General features: G+C 36.5%; 4 protein-coding genes across 14 annotated transcripts in view; 2 read left to right on the forward strand and 2 right to left on the reverse strand.

Annotated features, from left to right (window-relative positions):
* Nucleotides 1–364: 364 nt before the first annotated feature.
* On the forward strand, nucleotides 365–11,379 carry LOC139785163 (facilitated trehalose transporter Tret1-2 homolog). Its single transcript, XM_071724339.1, has 11 exons — nucleotides 365–1,612; nucleotides 2,871–3,107; nucleotides 3,193–3,355; nucleotides 4,686–4,824; nucleotides 7,691–7,899; nucleotides 8,606–8,875; nucleotides 8,987–9,209; nucleotides 9,343–9,539; nucleotides 9,611–9,790; nucleotides 9,930–10,064; nucleotides 10,146–11,379. The coding sequence occupies exons 2-11, from the start codon at nucleotides 3,091–3,093 to the stop codon at nucleotides 10,254–10,256; spliced, it is 1,644 nt and encodes a 547-aa protein (XP_071580440.1). The 5' UTR covers nucleotides 365–1,612; nucleotides 2,871–3,090; the 3' UTR covers nucleotides 10,257–11,379.
* Nucleotides 11,380–11,626: 247 nt separating this feature from the next.
* On the reverse strand, nucleotides 11,627–15,007 carry Eno (alpha-enolase). Of its 2 annotated transcripts, none has more exons than XM_071724480.1 (7): nucleotides 14,872–15,007; nucleotides 13,927–14,038; nucleotides 13,676–13,849; nucleotides 13,423–13,580; nucleotides 12,703–13,003; nucleotides 12,334–12,620; nucleotides 11,627–12,209 (listed from the first exon to the last, which is right to left on the reverse strand). In XM_071724480.1, exons 2-7 carry the CDS (start codon nucleotides 13,987–13,989, stop codon nucleotides 11,888–11,890), a joined length of 1,305 nt encoding a protein of 434 aa, XP_071580581.1. In that variant the 5' UTR covers nucleotides 13,990–14,038; nucleotides 14,872–15,007; the 3' UTR covers nucleotides 11,627–11,887. The 2 variants fall into 2 exon arrangements, with proteins under 2 accessions (XP_071580581.1, XP_071580538.1); XM_071724437.1 differs by lacking the exon at nucleotides 14,872–15,007 and adding an exon at nucleotides 14,686–14,804.
* Nucleotides 15,008–15,516: 509 nt separating this feature from the next.
* Nucleotides 15,517–19,943, forward strand: LOC139785078 (uncharacterized). The gene is made up of 3 exons (XM_071724256.1): nucleotides 15,517–15,874; nucleotides 16,588–18,848; nucleotides 18,926–19,943. The coding sequence occupies exons 1-3, from the start codon at nucleotides 15,703–15,705 to the stop codon at nucleotides 18,947–18,949; spliced, it is 2,457 nt and encodes an 818-aa protein (XP_071580357.1). The 5' UTR covers nucleotides 15,517–15,702; the 3' UTR covers nucleotides 18,950–19,943.
* Nucleotides 19,465–22,528, reverse strand: part of Liprin-gamma — a 123,161-nt gene continuing 120,097 nt past the window's right edge. For 9 of the 10 annotated variants that reach the window (XM_071724154.1, XM_071724089.1, XM_071723784.1 and 6 more), the window contains one exon: nucleotides 21,925–22,324. In XM_071724154.1, the coding sequence (XP_071580255.1) occupies nucleotides 22,076–22,324 (249 nt within the window). In that variant the 3' untranslated portion in view covers nucleotides 21,925–22,075. Of the gene's footprint in view, nucleotides 22,325–22,528 lie in introns of all 10 variants that reach the window. The other variant, XM_071724200.1, reaches the window with a different exon arrangement.

The following is a 22,528-nucleotide window of genomic DNA, read 5'->3' on the forward strand; positions in this document are numbered from 1 at the left end:
TCTTATATCGAATTAAAGTTTCTTAGAATAATATCAATAACAGCTCGATCGTCTGAATGCTCTCACGTGTCTTGGAAATAATGAAGTTACATCAAAGTATTTGTTATTTTTACGCACGCATCGTGCTCCACTTGAAGCGCTTCCGCTCGAATCAGCTTCCACTTATTACCTTCATTGAGGAAAGAGATTCCCCGAGCATTTTCCCGCAGAGGTCAGCAAGCCAAGGCCCCCATGGCGGAGTATGGACACCGGTCGTCGTCGAAAAAGGGGCCTAATCAAAGTGAGCGGCCTATAAGAGCGAGCCTCAAACAGATGTCTGATTCAGTATAGTCGGCGTAAGGCGCGAGCTAGACACGATATTTATCCGCGCGTCTTAGCCGACGGCTATCTATAATATTACGAGACTCGCACTCGTCTATGTGTACATTTGTTTACCGATATTACGTGCTCTTGAGACAAAATTATCAGTTCCTAAAACAGTTTTTAGAGCGATATTCACGTGTCGAATAATTATCCCTAAAGTGCACGAGATAAAGGCCACGTAATCGAGGCCGTGACCGTTAGACACACTTCCCGAAGGATTGACGAGCGATCTCGTCACAGTCTATAACGACGGGTAACATTGGTTATTAGTATGCAAATTTAAACATTGTGAAAGTGCTCATTAAATCCGGAGAGAACGGGAAGCATCAGAATAAAGATCGATGGAGCCTACATCTATAGAAAGATTGCCATAGACTCGAAATTGATCGGATTTGGCCACATTGTCGGAAGAACTTGTACGTGTTACGAGTCCAGCAGAATCAAAGTTCTATTCCTCGCGAGATTCCTCGTCAAGAGTTGCAAACAAGAACTCGTAGAACAACACTGCTATTATAACGTGTTAATTTACCAGTATGTAAATTAGATATTTTGCTAAGGCGCTCACACATGAAGTCGAAAGAGAAATCGAGATATTCCTCGTCGTTTGTCGGAATGTATTTAGCATAGCTATATAGGTAGTATTAAGTTGGTAGCATTACCCCCCCCCCCACACACACACAAGTGTATAGATCTGATGATAGTTGCTGAAGGTGACGTCGCTTCCAACTTGTTTGATTATTCAAAAGGCTATATTACCTCCGGAAATACACAAACCAAGGCTATTGGCTGTAGTTGAAAGTGTAGTTGAAAGTCACAGAGCATTCCCGCGCAGGTTCTGTCTTAACGAATAACCATAATCGATAGCAAGAGTATCGCGGTAGCGTGACCGGCGGTATCGCCTTAATTCGGCTTAGTCATCGTGACGGGAGGAATCTATTCGTTTATCCCTCGTTCGTGTCATTCGCGTTTCTTCGTTAAGTCCTCCCGTTACACGCGATACGATAAACGGTGCCGAGATTGCCGAGTGAGGATTGCTTCTATCCGGATGTTCCTCAAGTAGCGAGAGGCTGACGGGCCGGGGACGAGGCGAAGTTTCTGCGAAAGTGCTTTACGTCGTGAATTACGATCCGCAGACGGGAGTGCAATGTTCGCCGGGGAGATGAATGAGACTATCCGCGCGTGAAGTCGCGGCTCCACGTGACTTTCATTTCCAGCCCGGGAGACCAGGGAAAGGAAGTTGAACTAGATCGTAAGTTTTCTCTTCTTTTTTCTATTTTCCCCGATACTCGTTCATTCTGTAGTATTGCGTTCAGTTCTGGAATATATTCCTTTTCATGCAGAGCTCCGAGGAAGATATTTATGTGTAAAACGCAGTATTTGAAGAAATTATAGATTTTCATATTTTCTTGGCTTTTTGAAATCTTTTTATAATATAAAAGAATAAAGTACAAATAAAATCTTGTTTTGCTAAAAATACAACATATTTGCGAAAATTTAAAATTACTACACAGAGAAAAAAAATTTCCTGCATTTTAGTAAATAAAGTCACAGTTGTATGCAAACTAATATTTACTAAAATGCAGAAAATTTTTTTCTCAGTGTATATTAAGTGTACAATAAATTAAGCTTCAAGAGAAATTCATGATTCTTATGAATAATTTGTAACCTCATTTGGTATATGTAAAATTTGAATAAATATTCATTCTATGTTAAAGAAATTATAAACGCGAAACTACAATCGGTTCAAGCGTCATTGAATTTATCGAATAGTTTTAATAACGTAACAATTAAGACAATGTGCGCAATTATTATGTCATATAAAAAAGTTAATAATACATTAAACGTAAAAAATTAGAATATATCGTAAATTTATAACGCATTCGAGTATGTAAGATGTTGGAGATTTGCATCAAATAAATACAAGAAAAGTCTATCTTTCTGGTTATAACATTAATATTACATAAATTATATATATTCTAGCTAGAGAACTCTTTGAAAGTCGATAACAATATATCTCGACGTCTTTTTATGCTTTCCTGCAAAGCTGAAAAATGAAAATTAAAAATGTGAGCAAACATTATAATAACCATTACAAAAGGTGTGGAAAAAAAGATTTTACATATAGAAAATTCGATATAAATCAACTACAAAATACAAACCGAGAAATAACAAATAACAGAACTGGATAAAACAATATTTTGTCTCTACTGTTTGAAATGATTATTTTTATTATAACTTGTATATCTAAATAACTACAGCAACTAAAAAAATGGAAGTTTCTTTAAAAACATTAGAAGAAGAAACAGACTTTCTTGAAGTTGATATACGTTCCTTTCATATAGTTCTGTTTCAAATTAAGATGCTGCTTCATACATAATCATAAGATATTTGTAACAAGTTTTTTATTAGGAAAAAGAATTGTAGCTAGAAAATTATTGCTATTTATTTCAAAACAGGTTTGCATACATACGCAATGATCTCATGTAAACTCAATTTATTATGTTTAGAAGATATTGTTATGCTCTCTGAGAGAGGACAGGATTAAAGTCTCAAGAGTTTCTTGGCTTACATAATGCGGAGCGGAAACTGCAGTAGGGTTGCGGTGCCAAACGTGACCAGAACTTGTTGGTGATAGATGTAGTGATCGAGACGCCCATCTCGCGACCGGAGGTACTGATTATCGGATATATTTGAGAACTCCAGCTGTCGCATTTCAATTGAATCAATATGGCTCTCGAATCGAGGTAACGTAATTTGAAACAAAATAAAAATTATGCTTGTCGAAACGAATTAGAAAATGTACTTTTGCACTTTTTAAAATCGTTACAGCGAAGAAGGGCGCGCCATGATGGGCTACAATTCAAAGAACGAGAGTCCATTAGACGTCGAGTATAATAATAATAACAACAATGCCAAGAATGAAAAGAGCATCTTAAATGAGAAGGAAGCAGCTGTGCAATATTCATCGAATTCGAAAGGAGTGCTTGCGCAGGTAAAATATATAATTACAATACATTAAAATAGATGTATATGAAACTGTTTATATTTGAGATAATTTTCTTTAATGTTGCATCATTAAACCGAATCATTAAATCGCAATGCGTACAGCAGTGGACTTTGTAAAATCCGAAAAATTTTTCAACGTATCGAAAACTATACTGCAAAATATTATCGTGCGCAACAAATTTTTTCTTTTGTTTACTACCACTCACATGTGAACTGGTAACTTTTTCACCAAAAAAAAATTTGCAACGCGGCTGCACTGCATGCTCGATGCGAGAGCAACGTAGATATTTTGGATTAATGCCAGAACATTTTTCTATTTAAAAATAGATAGAAAGGTACCAAACACGGCACATACTACCATTTTTCATCGCCCGTGCTTTCTTCTTATTGCGCGTTTTATCTTTTCGGAGAGAAAATGTAACGTAATGCATCACCTGCAACAATATACCTAAATATTATTTAAAAAAACTGCTAAATATAGAATTATACTAATATTCCATTAGCAAAACATAAAATTCTAAATTTTAAGTAAGTAAAACGCAGTTACATTTACTATGAAATATAAATTGTGTCTTGTCAGTGTTTCTGTAATACGGAAATTGCGTTTCGTTGTAACAAGTAAAATCGTTCTCTTTTCTCAGTGAAGACTCTGCTCATACACTTGCTTACATTTTTTGTCCGTTTATTTGTTGCTTTTTGCAAGATACGTATCTGCATATCTCGAGCAGCGAGAATTCTGCTGAAGCGTATTTTACCTTGGTCGTCGCACGTGGCGCATAAATATCCCGCAGCAGTTTACGTCAGTGTCTATGGAACTGCAGAAACGAGACAAATTCCACGTGACATAATAGCGATTTAAGTTTTATAGAAAGAGAGCAGCGAAGCGATTGTAAATCCTGGCTAGTTGTCAACCACAGATTTCTTATCCTCTTTTCGATTAGTTCGAGCTTGCTCATGTGCGCGACAGTATATCTATTTGGGAACTGTTCCAAAGTTCTTTTCTCGCGACTTCAGTTTCTTTGCAAAAGAACTCGCCAAAAGAGCCGAAGAGCATATGTACTTTGCAAACATTAATCTTTCACCGCAATATAAAACTTATACAATCAATCACTTACAATTAATAACTGACATTTTTTCATTTTTAATTATTTCGATTTACAGCTGTATTTAGTGATAATTTACTTTGAATCGTGGTCGTGCACTTATTCGTTAATTTATTATTGTGTTGAATAAAGTATTACAAAATAATAGCGTCGTAACAATTGTGGCGAATACACAATCAAATGACTAACGATTGAATTGTTTGTCGATTGAAGTGTTTAGTAACAGGTGCAGTATTATTGGTGGCGACGGGAGGCGGCATACCTATTGGCTACAGCGCCGTTTTGTTGCCGCAATTATCCGAAGAAAATAATAGTACCTTGTATGTGACTCGCGAAACTGGCTCCTGGATAGGTAAGACCGCACGCTTAATAATTCTGTTTTTAATAAAAGGATATGAGTCAGAAAATATTTAAAAAATTCTTACAAAGTATAGGAAATTTTAATTTCAAATTAATAAATTTTTATAAACTTTTACCTTGTTTCTAAAAGAGTTCATACGTTCATATTTTACATTTTGTACATTTTGCAATTTTGATGCGTGAGATTAGAGAGATCTCGCAGACCTTGCGAGTTCAAGAACCAACAAGCAGGTTCAAGGTTGATCCCTATCACGACCCTCGCGCAAATGAAGTGGCCGTCGTCGATTATTGTAAACCGCATTCTGTAACTGACCTACATACTGTCTCATTGGATAATTGGATTTGTCTCTTTACCAATGAGTGTCAAGGCCAAGTTCGTGTAGGAAGCCGTTTGAAGCCTACATATGCGGGCCTTGATAACGCGCAATGTCATAATTAAAAGATCACACAAAAAACGTACGACCCTTCATACGTGTCATTTAAATCGGTCGAACGATCTTTTTATAATTCGCGGAGGGAGAACAACGGTCGCAGCATAAATTTTAATAGTTTTCTTTATATATTTTCATTTATCTCGCGTGCACATCGCACATGAGAGCTTCGCAAAACACATTTACCATCCTAAATGTAGTGTACATGGCGAAAAACAACAGCGTTCGCACAAAATGCTATATCACTATACTTACGGCGTAAGAGTATATTTTATCACGTCATAAAATTTGCGATGCTCAGCGTTATACATTTTACAGTTTGCAAATGGCGGACGTACGCTACTATAAAAGTCATGCATTTACGCGAAGCCACATAAGAATCCGCGATATCGCTTTACGTTCATAAGAACCAATAAAATATCTTTGAAAAAAAAAAAAAAAAAACAATATGAATAACAGATTAATTGAAGAATAATGTTTAATAATGAAACTATCTGTCTACATTATCACTTAATGTCGCGCGGAGTTTTTAATTATTTTAAAATTGCAGATCGAGATACAGACATAAAATCCTTCCCTTTTTAGTGTCTCTGTCCACAAGATCATGCATAAGGCGATCGAATGGGACTTAAAGGAGCTATTCTGCAAACCACGCATGTGTTGAAAATTTGTTGACATGAAATATGTTGCGAGATCAAATTGCGATCCGTGTGCCGTGGATGGCTTTCGCACGAATAATTTTGCCATTACAGTTCGAAATTTATTTTGCCATCTATCACGAACGACAGTCGTCCTTGACAGTTGTATGCATCTTTTATTATGTTCGTTTGATGATCGATGATTCCTAAAAGTCCCAAGAATCATTATTCAGTCATTTGAGGTGACGCCTCAGTATCCACCACTCGGATATAAGTCGTCGCGTCAACAGATTAAAATATTTCGTCACAGTCGCATGTATTATTAATGTGTCGGTACCACACGTGCCACGAAACAACATTTCTCGACGTCTGGAAATCGATTTTAATCGAAATTTAGTCATACGATACATTAAAGAAATATAATTGCAGCTTTATAATAAAAACGATTTAAATCAATGGATTTGTAAATCTATTTTAAACGTTATTTTATATCAAAAGAGGAAAATTATGTGTAATGTAAAAATAATGAAACAAAATTAAAAACTCTATAAATATTAATACATTAAATTAATAATAAAATGAATCGTACGATAAATTATACGATAAATTTATTTCATTCGTGCTTCTACATATTCAGTAACTTTTTTCTTGAGTCGTGAATTCGCAGCTGTTTTGCGTTTTTCTGATTAAACTTGGATAACTGTAAAATTGTCTTTCTCTGACAAAGGTATGTGTAACGAATCCCTTTAATTTCATTAAAGCGGTAGGAATACGATAAAAAGACAAACTCAATGTACAGCGCGTTACTGTGTGATCTAATTGCATTCCTCATGATTGCATGGAGAATGTCGACAGCTTACAAAGATTGAAGAAATGGAATTGCAATTTGCATTAATTAGCTAATGCTACGAGCATTAGCATTCCGCGATGACAATTTCGTTGATGTATCGAATACCAATAAGGGATTAATAACAAGATCATCGATACGATCGCGCTAGTCAAAGTTTTTACTTTATCGAGTAAAAGTTAAAAAATAGTTATCACTTTGGAGGTTTTCTGAGTGTATTATTCTTCTAATTATAAGATGTAAATTTTTACGATGCGGGCTAACTTTTCTCGTTCCCGGCAAGAACTTATATCTACGCTGATGATCGTCTCAATTCAAGTATGCAGCAATATACTTATAAATCTATCCCCTTAGTCGCTGAATAATAACAAGAGTAATCCGACTCAATAGCTCTTCCCGCGACGTCAATAGAAATTTTCAGTACATTATTTCCTGCACGAGGCATATATACCGTGTAACGTATCGATAATCGTGTACGCGATGATAATACGCGATTATGATCGTGTCATTGCGAGTTAAACTTTTAACATTTAAAACAGAAGCGTCCTACGCTCAGTCCAATAATAGGGTAGATATACCAACATGTGATCGTAAATAGATCGTTAATTGTTCTGTTACGTTCCGCGATGTATAGTAACGTTTTAACAAAGCTCGTAAGAATTTTACAATCGGCCGCAGCTATGTGCTGTTAAATGCGTTCATCAACGCATAAATCTACATTTACGTCGCGCTTAGACAATTTCATTAACTTTTTATGGCACACAAATTCTTAAACGAATGAGAAAAGTGCATTAAATCCCTTATCTCCCTGCCTGCAATGCAGAAGAGTTAAGATCATTAAAGAGGGTGCTAGGAGAAAGGATAAGATGGAATATTTATATTTCTTGATATAAACACGTGGATCAATATAATTTATTAAAGCGACGAATTATCTGTTTGCAGCCTCAGTTCACAGTTTGGCCACTCCTATCGGCGCGTTGTTATCAGGACCTCTTCTCGATGCGATCGGGCGACGAGGTTGCCTTCAATTATCGGTGATTCCCCTGTGCATAGGCTGGTTGATCATCGGTTTGTCGAGGAGCGTGACTTCTATTTTAGTAGGAAGAGTCATCTGCGGTTTGTCTGTAGGATTCATGGCGGTGCCTGCGCAGGTGCAAACTCTATTTAAATTTCGTGACTGATATTTGAATAATATGAAATTTATGGTAAAAGAATTTCCGATTGATTCCGAAGTTGGACGTAAATCAACGCGCGCGTTGCACCTTTTTATACAAAAAATTATATTGAAATTCGATTCAATTTGCACACGCTTTTATTTAATTTAGTCATTAATGTCATTATTATCGTACATTACCTATATTAAAATATTACTTGGCGCACGACAAGTTTTTAATAACATTTAACGCATCATTGACATTAATGCAATTATATTTTTTCTGATCGGTTCAATTTATTTCTGATCACGAATGAACTTTTACCATTTGATTCGCTGTGTTTGGCTTTTACTATTTATTTTATCGATCGGTTTTTCAACTTATTTCGCTATTTAACTTTTGCTACTAGTGTAGTAACAAAAACTTGCGGTATTGCTAGAGCGATATAGGTATTGTCTATCGCTTTTTCTGTTTTCCACAAATAAACGCATTTAATTTATTAGACAAGTATAATGGAATTAATTAGAAATTCCGAAGAATTTACTTGAAATTTCGTTCTGTTCAAATATTAAATTTAAATATAATTCTTTTACCTTTAATTAAATAATTACATTATTTATTTGTATGTTATTTGTTAAAATTTGATTAATAGAAAAGATGATGATTATTTCAAACTGTATATTGTGGTCTTTAAATTCGTTAGGTATTGGTAGGAGAAACGGCTTATCCAGGACTCCGCGGCTTCCTGTTGGTTGGCTCGTTCGCCTCGTACTGCGCCGGAATCCTGCTAGTTTATGCTCTCGGCGCTTCTTTTAATTGGGACATCGTGGCCTTCTACGCTATTATACTTCCTGCTATGGCCTTTATCGCTCTTTGTTTGATACCCGAGAGTCCCGCCTGGCTCATTAGACGAAAGAAAACAGACGAGGCCAAGAAAGCTCTTTTGTGGCTCAGAGGTGGCGATGTTCAGCAGGTAGGTACTTAAAACTTTCTCATTTTAGTAATACAAGAAAGTTTTATCAAGCTAAATTACGAAGCTAACGTAACAGTGTTTCAAATAATTAAAATAGTTCTAATTAATCAGATGATTACGGAGATAGAGCTCCTGGATGCAAGCATAAAAGCCGATCTCGCTAGAAAGCCTGTAAATACCTCGTTTACGCAGAAGATCTCCTCGGCGATATCCACAATTCGCGATCCGGGCGTGTGGAAACCACTGATCATCATCAATGTATTCAATGCGCTTCAATTAAGCAGCGGAACATACATTATCGTCTTTTATGCCGTTGATATGGTGAAAGACATGGGTGAGAAAGAGTTTCAATATCATTCTTTGGCGAAACTTTAATTTCCATCTGCAAACTTTATAGTGAAAATATCTAAACTAGATAAGATAACAAGAGAGACAGAGTGCAGAAATTATCATGCCGTTTCTCGTAGGCGACGGTAACGTGGATAATTATTTGGCGGCTGTGGTGACGGCAGTTATCAGGTTTATTTTCTCCCTCGTCTCTTGTGTTTTGTTACTTAAAATGGGCAGACGTACCTTAGGCATCGTTTCGGCAGTCGGTACGTCCTTGGCCTCGTTGATTCTCGCAGGATATTTGATCGCCAGGAAGGGGGGATCTTCCGTGGACGTGAGTATTATGATCAATTTTACGTTTTTTAATTTGTCTAATGTGTTAATAAACTTAACAAATAATCTCAGGTCTACGTGCTGGCAGTATGCTTGTTGGTTTACGTCGGCGCAAACACCGTGGGTTTATTGACGCTTCCTGGGCTGATGACCGGCGAACTGATGCCTCTGAGAGCTCGTGGCATCGGTGGCGGATGCATCTTTTTCACATTTAATCTGCTTCTGTTCTTCATGACCAAATGCTTCCCATGGGTAAAACATCGCATTATAAGATTCAAAAGTTAATTTGTGCAGCACTCCTGTCATAACAAATTTAATTTAAAATATTTTATATATTTCTTAATTTATTGAAATAACTTATAATGATAAATATATTAAATATATTTTAAAGATAAGTGGCCTAGTTGGCACAGCGGGAATCTTCACTATCTTCGGCATCTTCTCTCTTTTGGAAGGGATTTTCATTTACCTTGCTTTACCAGAAACGAAGGATCGTACGCTTCAGGAGATTGAAGAATACTTCCAAGTAAGAAAATTTAATTAACAAATAGAACGGACTTTTATTAATGGTGAGCAGTATGATGAATGTATAATTGTGTTTTCACAGCAAAGTAACTTCCTATGGATAACCAGAACACAGACAAAGAGAAAGGGCACACACATGCCTGCGAAAGCTGAATCGAATTGTTTAATCCCTCTACCATCGGAGTATAAATAAGAACAAAACGTAAATGGATTTTAATATATAACTGCGATAATAATTAATATTAGACATAATTGTACATTTTTTATTATTTCAAAATATTTTTGTAAGAATATCGCATTGTTATGCGGAAATATGTGTGCTCAGATATATAAGTAAAAACTGTAGAAAAAAAAAAAAAAAAAAACAATATATTTATATATTCGTTATTTGAGAGATTTTATTTATATTTTATAATTGATATTTGAATAAAACAGAATTTTTCTGATAAGAGAATTTTTGATTGATTTTATTGCAAATATTGGATAAATTAAATGCGTTTATTCAGGCAACAAAAAGCGGTAGATCAATATCGAAATAAGTAATGGAAACCTTCATGCAGGATTTTATTCATTAATCAAGAGACACGACAGTGTCTCGCGTATATTTTTCTGTGAATTTTTGAAAATAACGTTAAAGCTATAATTATAATACAAAATAACGAAAATATTAAATTTATTACGCAAGATTATACCCCAATTCAATTATAATCTGATTTCACGATCGTGAAAAAATAATTTCTATTTTTGTTCTAATAAAAACGGAGATAAATTAAGAAGATTTAGTGATAAATATCGCGTAGGTAATTGTCGTTTACTCATTGTATCGGTAATGGTTATATGTCTCGTAAAAAACCGAATTTTATCTTATTGTACGCTTCGTGTAATTTTTATTTAATTAGATATTTTGTAAACTATATATATATATATTTAAGTAATTTTTATTATATATATATTTTGTATTGTAATATATTTTATTATATTATATTTAATTATATATACATTGTACATTTTATTATATTATATTTTATAATTTTATATTGTATTTTAGTATAATATTAAATTATATTTTATATAAAATAATAAATAATTTAAAAATATATAACAGCAGAGAAAAATCGATTGTAATCAGCGGGAGTGGCGAAGAGCTTCTACGTATATTGACTTGTTTTTACCGAATTAAACTTTATTTGAACTTTTTTAGATTTATTTTTACAGATATGGTTTTGGGGACAAAGTTTACCATAATCTATCGTTATTTTTGTATGTGATACTTTGAACACACACGTTGACACTGGAATAAAACTTTATTATCCTTTCGACTGTCTTTGTCCTTGTATATGTTACATATAGACATATTTATATCTATAATTACTATACAATATTTTTTATATTTCTTTGACGTATTCATTTTTTCGATATATCTTTTTTCGATATATTATTTATTTCTAAACGAGTTCTAAACGTACAGTTGACAGGATTATTAATTCTTTTTAACATTATATCTCGTAAAAATGAAAATGAAAATGCCTGACAAATTAATAAAACAAGAAAGAAGAACTATAATATTGTAAATTTTACATCTTTATTCTCTATAGTCTCCTTTCCATGAGTTCCTAGAATATATAACTGCGTCATATTTGGCATAATCTCGATTATTGTGCATGATGTATCGATCATCGTTTATCATGAATATTGTTTATCTGGGTTAAGAATATGTCCTCAAATTACACTGCATCTAGAATGATCACAAAAATGAATAACTGATTCACATAATATTACAAACTGCTAAAATTTTGCGGTAATGAACTGTGATTATAATATCATTTAAGCGTGAGGGTTGCGGAATTTCTCTCCGGCATATTTAGCGGCTGCGCCAAGCTCCTCCTCGATACGTAAGATTTGATTGTACTTGGCCAATCGTTCTGAGCGGCAGGGCGCGCCCGTCTTAATTTGGCCAGTCGACAGACCAACGACCAAGTCGGCGATAAACGTGTCCTCCGTCTCTCCAGAACGATGAGAGACCATGGTACCCCAGCCGTTACTCTTGGCGAGTTTATGAGCGTTAATGGATTCGGTCACGCTACCGATTTGATTGACTTTCAACAGTAGGCAGTTGCAAGCTTTCTTCTCAATAGCCGTCTTAATTCTGTAAAATGACAAGCGTACAATAAACATAACAGAATTTAGCTTAATTGCTTTACATAAGCAAGTTTAATTAAAAATGGCAATGGTGGATAAAGCTTTTATTTCTCATGTGTTACATTTATTACCTCTCTGGATTCGTGACGGTAAGATCGTCACCGACGATTTGAATGGGAGTAGCCGCGGTCAAAGCTGTCCAAGAATCCCAGCCATCCTGATCGAAGGGATCCTCTATCGATACGATCGGGAATTCTTTGACAAATTCCAAGTACAAGTTCTTCAGCGCTTCTGGCTCCAGATATGTGCTCGGATCAGATTTCTCATTCTTAAAGTCCAAGTCGTACTTCCCATTTTTGTGGAATTCGGAGGCGGCAACGTCCATGCCGATTTTGATCTTTCCGTCGTAACCAGCGGTCTACAAATTCAGAACAAAATTACTAATAGTTATCGTAGAGTAATAAATATATTTTCAGAGTCATAAATCTCTCAGTTTATACCTTAATAGCATTTATGATCAAGTTAAGAGCTTCTTTGTTTTCCAAGATGTTCGGTGCAAAGCCACCCTCGTCACCGACCGCCGTGGCGTCAAGGCCGAACTTCTTCTTGATACCTGCCTTCAAATGGTGGTAAACTTCACTACCCATTTTCATTGCTTCTGTGAAATTGGATGCGCCAGTAGGCAAGATCATGAATTCTTGCATAGCCAGCTTGTTGCCAGCATGAGAACCACCATTAATAACATTGAATGCCGGTACTGGCAAGACGATATTGTTATTGCCAGCCAACTCAGCAATATATCTGTAATACAAAAATATATATATTATGTGTGTGTGTGTGTGTATGTGTGTGTATTTAGTTATCGTATATTTACGTATTTCTTATTTTGCAGAAAAAAATATGTAAAAAGAACAATTTTCTTTAAGACAAGGGAAGTTAATCTTGAAGCGTAAAAGTATACGTTTTCCAGAATTTTTTGAAGAAAGTATATATTAGATTTTTAAAAAATTTTGCATAAAAGTGTTTATTACTTAGATTATTTAAAATTATTTTAAGATTGCACATAAAGTTTTAAAAAAATATATAATTTTTTAAAAAGTAAATATAAAAAAAACTCGTTAAAAAAAGTAAGTCCATTGTGCATGATAATTTCTTTATAATTTATGTGAAATAATTTCCTTCATGTGTAAAAATAATCAATTTGTATCAAATATATTTACTTGTATAAAGGTAAGCCCTTTTTCTGAGCCCCAGCTTTGCAAACTGCTAAAGAGACACCCAAAATTGCATTTGCTCCAAGTTTGGATTTATTCGGTGTGCCGTCCAGCTTCAGCATAAAGTTATCGATATCCGTTTGCTGTGTAACTTCCAAGTTGGCCTTGAGAATAAAAGCTCATTTGTCAATTGTTCTCACAACTGTCAAATATTACGCGATAAATATTCGGCATTTACATATCGTACAGAGAACGATACCTTCAATAATTCAGGAGCAATGATGGAGTTTATATTTTCTATAGCTTTAAAAACGGACTTTCCATGATATTTCGATTTATCATTATCCCTCAGTTCCAAGGCTTCATGAACGCCGGTAGACGCACCGGACGGTACCGCTGCGCGGAAGAGTCCAAGCTCGGTGACAAGATCAACCTAGAAGAACAAATAATATTAGAAAAAGAATATTCAATAAGATATCAGAGACATTTCTCCGAGATTCAATAATGTACCTCTACTGTGGGGTTTCCACGGGAGTCATAGATCTGACGGGCTTTGATGCTTTTAATAGGCATTTTGACGCAACTGCTTGTCGACGTAAAACGGCTTGCTGAGATTAGAGGACTGCAACAAACAGGCGCAAGAAAATCATAAGCAAAGCGTGTCACTTCTTTAAGAATAAAAATCGCCTGACATTTATAAAAAAAACCTTCTATTTCTCACGTCTTTGTGGGTTACAAAATAATCGTAATGTTGTAAGTTAATATAACGCGCTTTCGCTAAAGAGGTAATCTTTTTTTAATGTACGATTATCGGGCGATTTCTTGATACAATGTGACGATTATTCGATGTTACAAATTGCAACAACTATCGTGACAGAGAGATGTAATAAATGCAGACAAATTAAATTCGCGATTACAATTGACAATTTTTGGGCAAAGAAAGAAAACTGTCAGACAAGAACGTTGCAGCATTGGGCGACATTTGCTGCACAGGAAATGACAGCAAGTTACCAAGTGTAACTTAGAAAACAATTATATAAAATTGTATCTTGCGGATATTTAAGGATTAACGCTCAATTGACAGTATAAGCGTTAACTATCGATAAATCGTGGCGGATGTCCGACGCACGTCGACCTTGTCAAGGTCATCGCAAAATCCGCTCGATATCTACAAAACCGATATCCAGCAGAAAACGTTCAGTTTTACGTTAAGAACAACGTTACACGTCGAAAGATCTCACTGTTAGCGAAATCATGACTGTTAACGACCTTATTGTGTTAACGAAGTTCCGATACGAGACGATGGAACCGGCACGTAGCACTAACATTTCCTCAAGGCGCGCGAGGAATGGCATGCACTTTGGACGAATTTAACAGAAACGCGATTCCGATCCGCGAGGAAAGGCTGCAATTTATTTTGACACATATGTCAGACGTTAGGCCGAATATGCTCACCTAACTTGACACGCGTGACAGTCCGCACGGAACGTTTGACGAGGAATGAGGCTTGACCTAACCGACGACCTTTCAGTCGTGATGCAAGCCGAGAGCTATCGATTGCAAGATGTACGCAAGATGTTAGGTTAATAGAGGGGAAAAATAGGAGTTTATTTCTCCGCGATGGATGCTGAAATAATAATTCAAGGGCTAGATTTCCCTCGTCATTGCTCCTGGAGCACTTGGAAATTACATTTGCATCATCGTACTATGATTTTGCAGAAGATTTATTTCAGTTCCTGAACGTTCTATCATTGAACTTGACATGTTCATGAGCCAATGGTTGAACGGCTTTTGGATAGTGTTTCGAAACCGTTCGGTTGAATCTGCAGATGTGAACCAATCGTGTTCGACTACTGTTGACTACGGTATTCAAATGTATTTGAATAATAGAAACGGAATTCTTTATCTCATTTTTTTTCTCATTTATTTCTGTTATCTTTAGATTTCTTTTTCGCACTGTGTTACTTCCTGCATTCGACATGAAGTAAACGTGCACCTAAATGCTGGGAGGAAAAAGAGGATGGTTGCTTCCGGAAAGCATCCATTTTGTTTGGAATATTCCATCGCCCATTCCACTATACCTTGGTTGGTAACACTGTACGCCCATCTTTGCCCATCGGTTTCAAATACAATTCAGCCATACAGTTCGCGACGTTCGCGTAGGTCAAACGCACCTTGTGTGTAAACATTTGCATGGTAATCCACGGAACGCGGTCTGATTTAACGGAAATTCCTCGCGTAACCAGTCGAAACTCTGCGTGACCAGTCCTGATTGCTGTTTAAGAAATGAAAGATCTCAAGAAACAATACAAAAAGCCGCCGATCAACTTCGGTAATACGAAAAAGATTAAAGTCAGCCTTGCCGACGAGCAACGTAAGAGACGCAGGACACGCAGGACGCTTAATTTCGAGGAAAACCGAAAGGAGAGCTCGCCTTGCTCCACGGTGTCGCAGAACGGTGAGTCGTGATAACGCAATCGTTATGTAACTGTCCGCGCGACACGTGTATCTCGAAAATTTATAAATTTTCCAATAACGCGTGTCTCACGTACTTGTTCGACATTTTATTTATTTTCTGTAGGCAGAGCGAGTCTAGTGGCTGTTTTTTTTTTTTTAGATGATACTTCTCGCATGGTTCATCTTTTCTCTTTTTCTTTCCAACGTGAAAAGAAAAAGAAGAAAGATGAACCGTGCAAGAAGTTCAGTTAAAAAAGAACAGGCCTAGAGAGCTTTTTCTGTTGTTTACATACGTTTGGAATTTTACTTCAGTAATTTACTGCAATACAGAATGCGTGTGAAGTCGTGGTACAAGCGAGAATAAAGATTATTGTATTAAGATAAGTTGAAATTATAGAAAAATATTTATTTTCGTACAAAATAATTTATTTTTAAAATAAACGATTTTGAAAATTTATCGAGTACACACGCATTTGACTATGTCTCGATAACGGATCTTGCTGTAGACTACTATTTCTGTTCGTGTTTATTTTTGTGGACATCGGCAATGTCATGATTTATTTCCTGTCAGTTCGCGCAAAAATCGCGCGTTTTAAATGTTTTATATATGTAATGTAAAATAATTTAAAACACATGCACATGTATCGATAAAATATTTATAAAAATTACTCCATTGAATAAAAAGTTTTTTCTTCATTCCGCTCGATGTTACAGATGACCCTAAAACAAAATTATTAAAGTGGAGAGCCGAGCGGAAAAGAAAAAAGGAGACGCAGGTATCACAAAAGAAGCCTCCGTTCATAGTTGGGATTGTTCGGCATCATGTTTATTCCCCGGTATCGTCGAATGATGATAAGTCGACGGTAGGCGCCTCAGTCGCGCCTAAGGAAAAGAAGAAAACAGTTGCTCAAGTGCACACAAATTCCAACATTAAAAAAGGAATTACGAAAGCAACGGAAAAGCGACTGCTAGCCAAAGCAGCAAAAGATGAATTGAAACAAAAATCGCTTGCAACTTCAGTCGTCACAAAAAAATCTTCTGCAAAAAAAACCTTTTCAAACGATAAAGTCGAATCTGATATCAACATACGGGACTCATTTGCTCCACCTAATCACAAATTTAATCCGCCTGCCGGATTGCCTAAGATATTATTTGGAGAAGTAAAAATAGGAGACGACCCCTCAAATGAAAATAATATTTTCATACACGATAAATTAACGGAGACCACTGGCCAAGAACCGTTTCGTTGTAATTCTAATTCTATAGAAGCGATTACGTTGAAAATGTCGTCAGATGAGCAGGAAACTTTAGATTCCTCGCGAGAAAAGCAAGCAAATTTGATGGTAGAGACAATATCAAATGGCAACAATGTTCATGAGACATTATTAACCGCAGTAGAAAAAGAAAATTGTTCAAAAGATCTAACATCTTTTCCGAAATGTCCAAAAAATACTGAAGATAATATCAAGACTAATAAACAGGACAATTCTGATCTTTGCCAGGTTTCAGATCTGACTGATAAGCTTGCAATAAAAGGCGCAATAATGAAGAATCCCGACGTGCCAATGGAGAAGAAATATACTGTCGAATACTTCGAACGCGTGTGGAAGGAAGAAAGACATAGGCTTCAGAAACTTTGTGAGGAATGGACGGAAATTCAATCGCAGGATGGCATAAAAGAAGATATTCGATGTCAAATTAATCAAGCGGTAGGACAAACGACTATGTTAATTAAAGAGAAGTTTAAACAGTTTTATGGTTTAATACTAGATTGCGAGAGAAAAGACGGTAACGTGTTGGTAACTTGTACGGACTTGCACGGATTTTGGGACGCGATGTACATAGAAGTGAAGGATTGCGATTCGCGATTCGCAAAATTGGAGAAACTTCGTGCTAGATGTTGGCAAGAGGATCAGTCATCTTCTGCGATATCTACTAGACCTAAGGAAAAGATACTTACCAAAAAGAGAAGTCTACCGGTAAGGAAAAGCTCACTGCAATCAATAATTTCATCTGATAAAAAGAAAAAGATGGCAAAAATTCAAGATAATGAGCAAAAGAGAAGCTTGCAGGAAATACCAAGTGTGAGTAACGATCGATGTATTACGCCTTGCATAACTAATAAAAGAGCTGTAAGTGTTTATAGAAGAAATTCTAATCTATCGCATAAAGAAAGATTTCTAGAAGTATCTATGAATGGTATGTGTACATCGACGCCACTCCCCGTCGATGTTACGTCAAACACTTCGAATCAACTTAGCACTCCACTTATAGCAATGAAAGTAAGCCAACTGTACAACAAATCCACGATGCTGTTAAACGATACGACGCTGTATATGACTCCTGAACAAACACCGAGGATGAGTCCAATAGAGAAATCGGAAAGGCTTGTAAGAAGTAAAAGTTTAAGAGCGAATTTGGAGCACAAAACTGATTTAAAAGATCATTTCACCAGGATAAAATCACCCGACGAGAAATTGGAGCTCGATCAAAATTCTCGAGTTTCATCAAAGAAGATAAACAAATCTAATGAGCTACATTCAAACGAGCATATTCACAACGAAGAAAAATCGAATTCTGGAACTAATTCCAGTTCCGCCCAAACAGTGATCGAAAAATCACCAAACAAAAAAAACAGTACTTTTATATTATCTCCGTATAGTACCGATTTACCTAAGACTCCGACAGAAAGCAAAAGTTCCGTTAAAGAATCCTCGTCAAAGAAGAGTTCGAAGATAAGATTATTCGGAATAAGTGCAAGACATTCGATTGTGAATAAAATTGTAAGCTCTTTTGGGGTTTCAACTACTCTAAACCTTCCGTCTACATCTCGCAATGCATCGCTAAAGCATGATGTCAGGAATAGCAGCTCCAAGATGACACCGAGTACAGATCGAGTATCAAAGAAGCGCAATTCGAGTATAAAAGAAGATTCAAACAAAGCCGATGCTATGCCTAAATTTAAAATCAAAATCGTAAGTTTAATTTTATATAACGCTTACCTCTCTCTTTTTTTACTACTTAATAAATATTAAAAATTTATTTTGTTCAGATATCCCCATCCATACACAAATAAGGAAAATCAATTAATTCTTACGACATCGACGAAGAGTATATAAATGCTAATGAGAGAATATATATAATAAATACTGATAAAAGAATGTAATTCCAAAAACGTTCTATTTAAGTAAACATTCAAATTATGAGATGTTATAATATTATTTTTCATATGTAAACATTCAAATTATGAGATGTTATATTATTATTCATATGTTATATTTTGGAAGTAGCAGAACGTTGTGTATGTTGTGCAGTTGTTTTAAATTAATGTATTAATCCTAGATCCTATTTGTATTAATATTTAAAAAATTATAAAATTTTATTTAAGAAAGGAACTGTTATATATTTAATATTAAGCCTATTTTACCATGTTTATATAATACACTATAATGTGTTAGGACACTGTCATAGAATATGATTCCGCATCGCTTACAATGTTACATAATGAGTTTTGTATAAATAAAAAAATAATGATATATATTAGAAATATCGAGATGAGATTACGTCGCGGAAGAATCCGTCGCGCAGGAGTAAAGGCAATCGTTTATTTAATATCTTTTTCCGTGTTTAGATACAGTTCACACAAATATATACAGACGTTACTGAGCACATTTACAACGGTTTGTATTGAAACGTGTAATCGCGCGCTGCGACCAATTTACGTAAGCGAACACGTCGTTTCTGTCACGTTCAAGCGAGGCATTGGCCGCGTTGCGCAATAACATTGTATACAAATAAATTAGAAGACCTAAATTAATTTATATAAATAAATTACTTAGGTACACGAATGTCACGATAGCTAGCGTATTGATTCGCCGTTTCCACCTCGCAAAACGACGACAATACTAATCCAACAATAAAATATATTATATCGTGTGGTCCTGATCGTTCTCCGATTGACGTAGAATCAAATAGCTCGACGACCGAACACGCGGGTGTCGCATAAATATCAAGAAATGATTGTAATCTACGAATAAATATCACGTTAAATATGTGCATTATCTGCAAAATATCGTCTTTCTTTTCCCTTGCGACCGCGCGAGCGTGATTTACGAACACTGGGGAGATTGTAAGTATTAATATAATGATACAACGAGCCGAACGTACAGTACATTTCGGCAGTGCGCCAAATTACGGTGCACATTCGAGCTTTCTGGCATTTAGAGTAAATCGTCTGACTCGCGACTCGTTTCGTTTGTTTCCTTTCTATCGGAGCGCGCGTCGCGATGGTCGCGTAATTATAATAATATCATAGATACGCAATGAAAAATTATCCGTAATTGCAATCACGTCTGTGGAGCAGTACTTTTACATAGATTGCAGCTTGAACAATTTTCCGATTCTTCCTTTTGGTTCAAGAATAACGAACAACGGAATTGTATTTAACTTTACCGTGCCGCTGAATATAATGGAATATAATGGAAGACTGGGTGTCTTCGTGAGGCAATTCTGTTTAATATTCATTATAACTTCGCGCTATCTAACACACTTAGCTTGAGTAAATGTGTTGTTTCAAGCTTATCCGATAAAGTTTCCAGTTAAGTGGCTGTAGGAAACTCACACACATACGTACACATCGATAGAAAATAACATAAGAGTACAGATAAACGTACGTATTATATGCATACGTACACGAGGGTTATCGAAAAACGCGCAGTTGCCATCATTTTTCAGCCAGCTTATGTCACGTTAAAGTTTCCGAAGTCATTCATTCGTTCATAAAGATCGATTCATAAGCGAAAATATTCTTTAACGATACTCACGATACGATTCTTTCATGCTAGCTTACATATAGGAATGAGTTTACGATCTAAATTATAATTATATCTCGATAGAGGGATGCCGTTCGCAATGATGGCAATAAAAAATTATACCGGCGAATCGTTTGTGTGAGATATTGTCACCGTAGTATACATATCGATTGAACTGAAAAATTCTCATTATTAGTTCGCTTATTTATAATCTTACCTGTGATCATAATTATACTCTTTTATATCTTATTTCCATATCTATATATATATATATATCGGTCGGTAGCTCGATGTGTTTCATAAAATTTGGTCAGACTCTTTTATGTCTCTTAACATCACGATATGCTGCCCAGTATTTGTACGATGTATAATTACTTTGTAATTGAGAATAACTCTGAGATAACTAACATCAATGTTTACTCGCTCGTTAGAACTTTAGATATAATCGTATCATAAAGTGCCCGAAACTGTTCGTATTTTGGTAGGGTCCATTATCCAGGTAACGTATTGTCTATTACTGTTATTATGTAACAAGTTTGTATAGTTACTTCGGTTTACTGTAACGATAATGATTATCCGGGAATCGTATCGATTCCCTTACCAAATTAATTATAAATTCGATCAGGTCACCTCGATAACATTTCTTATGTCAAAACATGAAATATTAGAAGCTCAGGATCTTAGATTTAGCGATACATTTTTAGCAGCTTGTTGATAATTATCTCTTTGAATCATGTATAGTAGGTACAGCATCTGATACAGCGAGCCACATTTGAAATATGCAAAATCGCATTGATTAACATCTGGCTCTGACAAGCGCGTGACATGATATTTCTGCAACTGTTTCCTTTGCCATAAGCTGTTCACTGAATCATCTTTGAGGATCCACAGTGCAACGAGGGAGAGGTAAAGTAGATCTAAAACCATAAGGATGCACATTCTTTTCTCAGGATACTACATCGGTGCACCGTCGCGTCGTGCGCACAGTGGTCTTACTCTCAGACGAACTTGTCCGCTCAACGAGCCTTCAATGCGGCGAGAAGCTAAGCTAAATAAGTCCTGGGATTAGTCTTCGAGACTCCCGCCGAGCCGTCTCCCTTGGTGGAGCACGACGACCATGCCTCTTCGGCCAGACTGCCGTATCTCTGCACACCCGGGAACGGCGGCCCGGAACTCTGCGGCGAGTAGTAACCGCCTTGCAGCTGCTGATAGTAATTGCCGCCGGACTGCTGCTGCTGCTGCTGCTGGTACTGCTGGTACTGATCACCGGGCACCAGGACGTTGCCGTAGCCCGAATACGAGCCGTACTGGGACGAGGAGTACGAGGAGGAGGAGTAACCGCGTTCGCTCAGACTGCGGTAAGGCCCCGAATGATGGGGCCTACCCTCCTGTCAGACCGGGGTGCTGACCGCGGCCGAGCTTATGTACTCGATGTCGCCGATGCTCTTCACCCGTCGATGCCGTTTACCGCCGCCGGTCGACATCGGCCGCGGCGGAAGCTGCGGCGGCGGCGGCGAGTTGCTGCGGACGCTGCTGCTCATGTATTGGCATTGGCTGGCGAGACTTCCGGTGTCCGAGGACGATGACGGTGACGCCTTCTCGCTTCTAGGCCGGAGACCGAACGCCCTGCTCAGGGATCCCTGCGCAAAGATGTGCCTCGATTAAAAGGACTCTGTGACTTGTAAAGTCTGCTTGGACGGTGAATCTCGACTTTCCGGAGAGATCGAAGCTACGAGCAAACGAGCGACCGGGAGATGCCTACATGTTAATAAAATCAATTTAGATAACATGAAAGAATGAATGACGTTCTAAAGACAATTTTTAAATTGCGTCCAAAAAATTAT

Source organism: Temnothorax nylanderi, unplaced genomic scaffold (assembly GCF_030848795.1).
Source record: "Temnothorax nylanderi isolate EJ_2023f unplaced genomic scaffold, tnyl_v1.0 TNYL_tig0001_pilon, whole genome shotgun sequence".
Lineage (NCBI taxonomy): Eukaryota > Metazoa > Arthropoda > Insecta > Hymenoptera > Formicidae > Temnothorax > Temnothorax nylanderi.

Coding starts and splice junctions, on each gene's coding strand:
- LOC139785163 (XM_071724339.1), top strand. Junction 9,210..9,342: donor TGATATGGTGAAAGACATGG/GTGAGAAAGAGT, acceptor CGTTTCTCGTAG/GCGACGGTAACGTGGATAAT. Junction 9,540..9,610: donor AGGGGGGATCTTCCGTGGAC/GTGAGTATTATG, acceptor AAATAATCTCAG/GTCTACGTGCTGGCAGTATG.
- Eno (XM_071724437.1), bottom strand. CDS start 14,771: ATGCCATTCCTCGCGCGCCTTGAGGAAATGTTAGTGCTACGTGCCGGT. Junction 13,850..13,926: donor GTGGAAACCCCACAGTAGAG/GTACATTATTGA, acceptor TTGTTCTTCTAG/GTTGATCTTGTCACCGAGCT. Junction 13,004..13,422: donor AAGGGCTTACCTTTATACAA/GTAAATATATTT, acceptor TTTGTATTACAG/ATATATTGCTGAGTTGGCTG.
- LOC139785078 (XM_071724256.1), top strand. CDS start 15,703: ATGAAAGATCTCAAGAAACAATACAAAAAGCCGCCGATCAACTTCGGT. Junction 15,875..16,587: donor CTCCACGGTGTCGCAGAACG/GTGAGTCGTGAT, acceptor TCGATGTTACAG/ATGACCCTAAAACAAAATTA. Junction 18,849..18,925: donor CTAAATTTAAAATCAAAATC/GTAAGTTTAATT, acceptor TATTTTGTTCAG/ATATCCCCATCCATACACAA.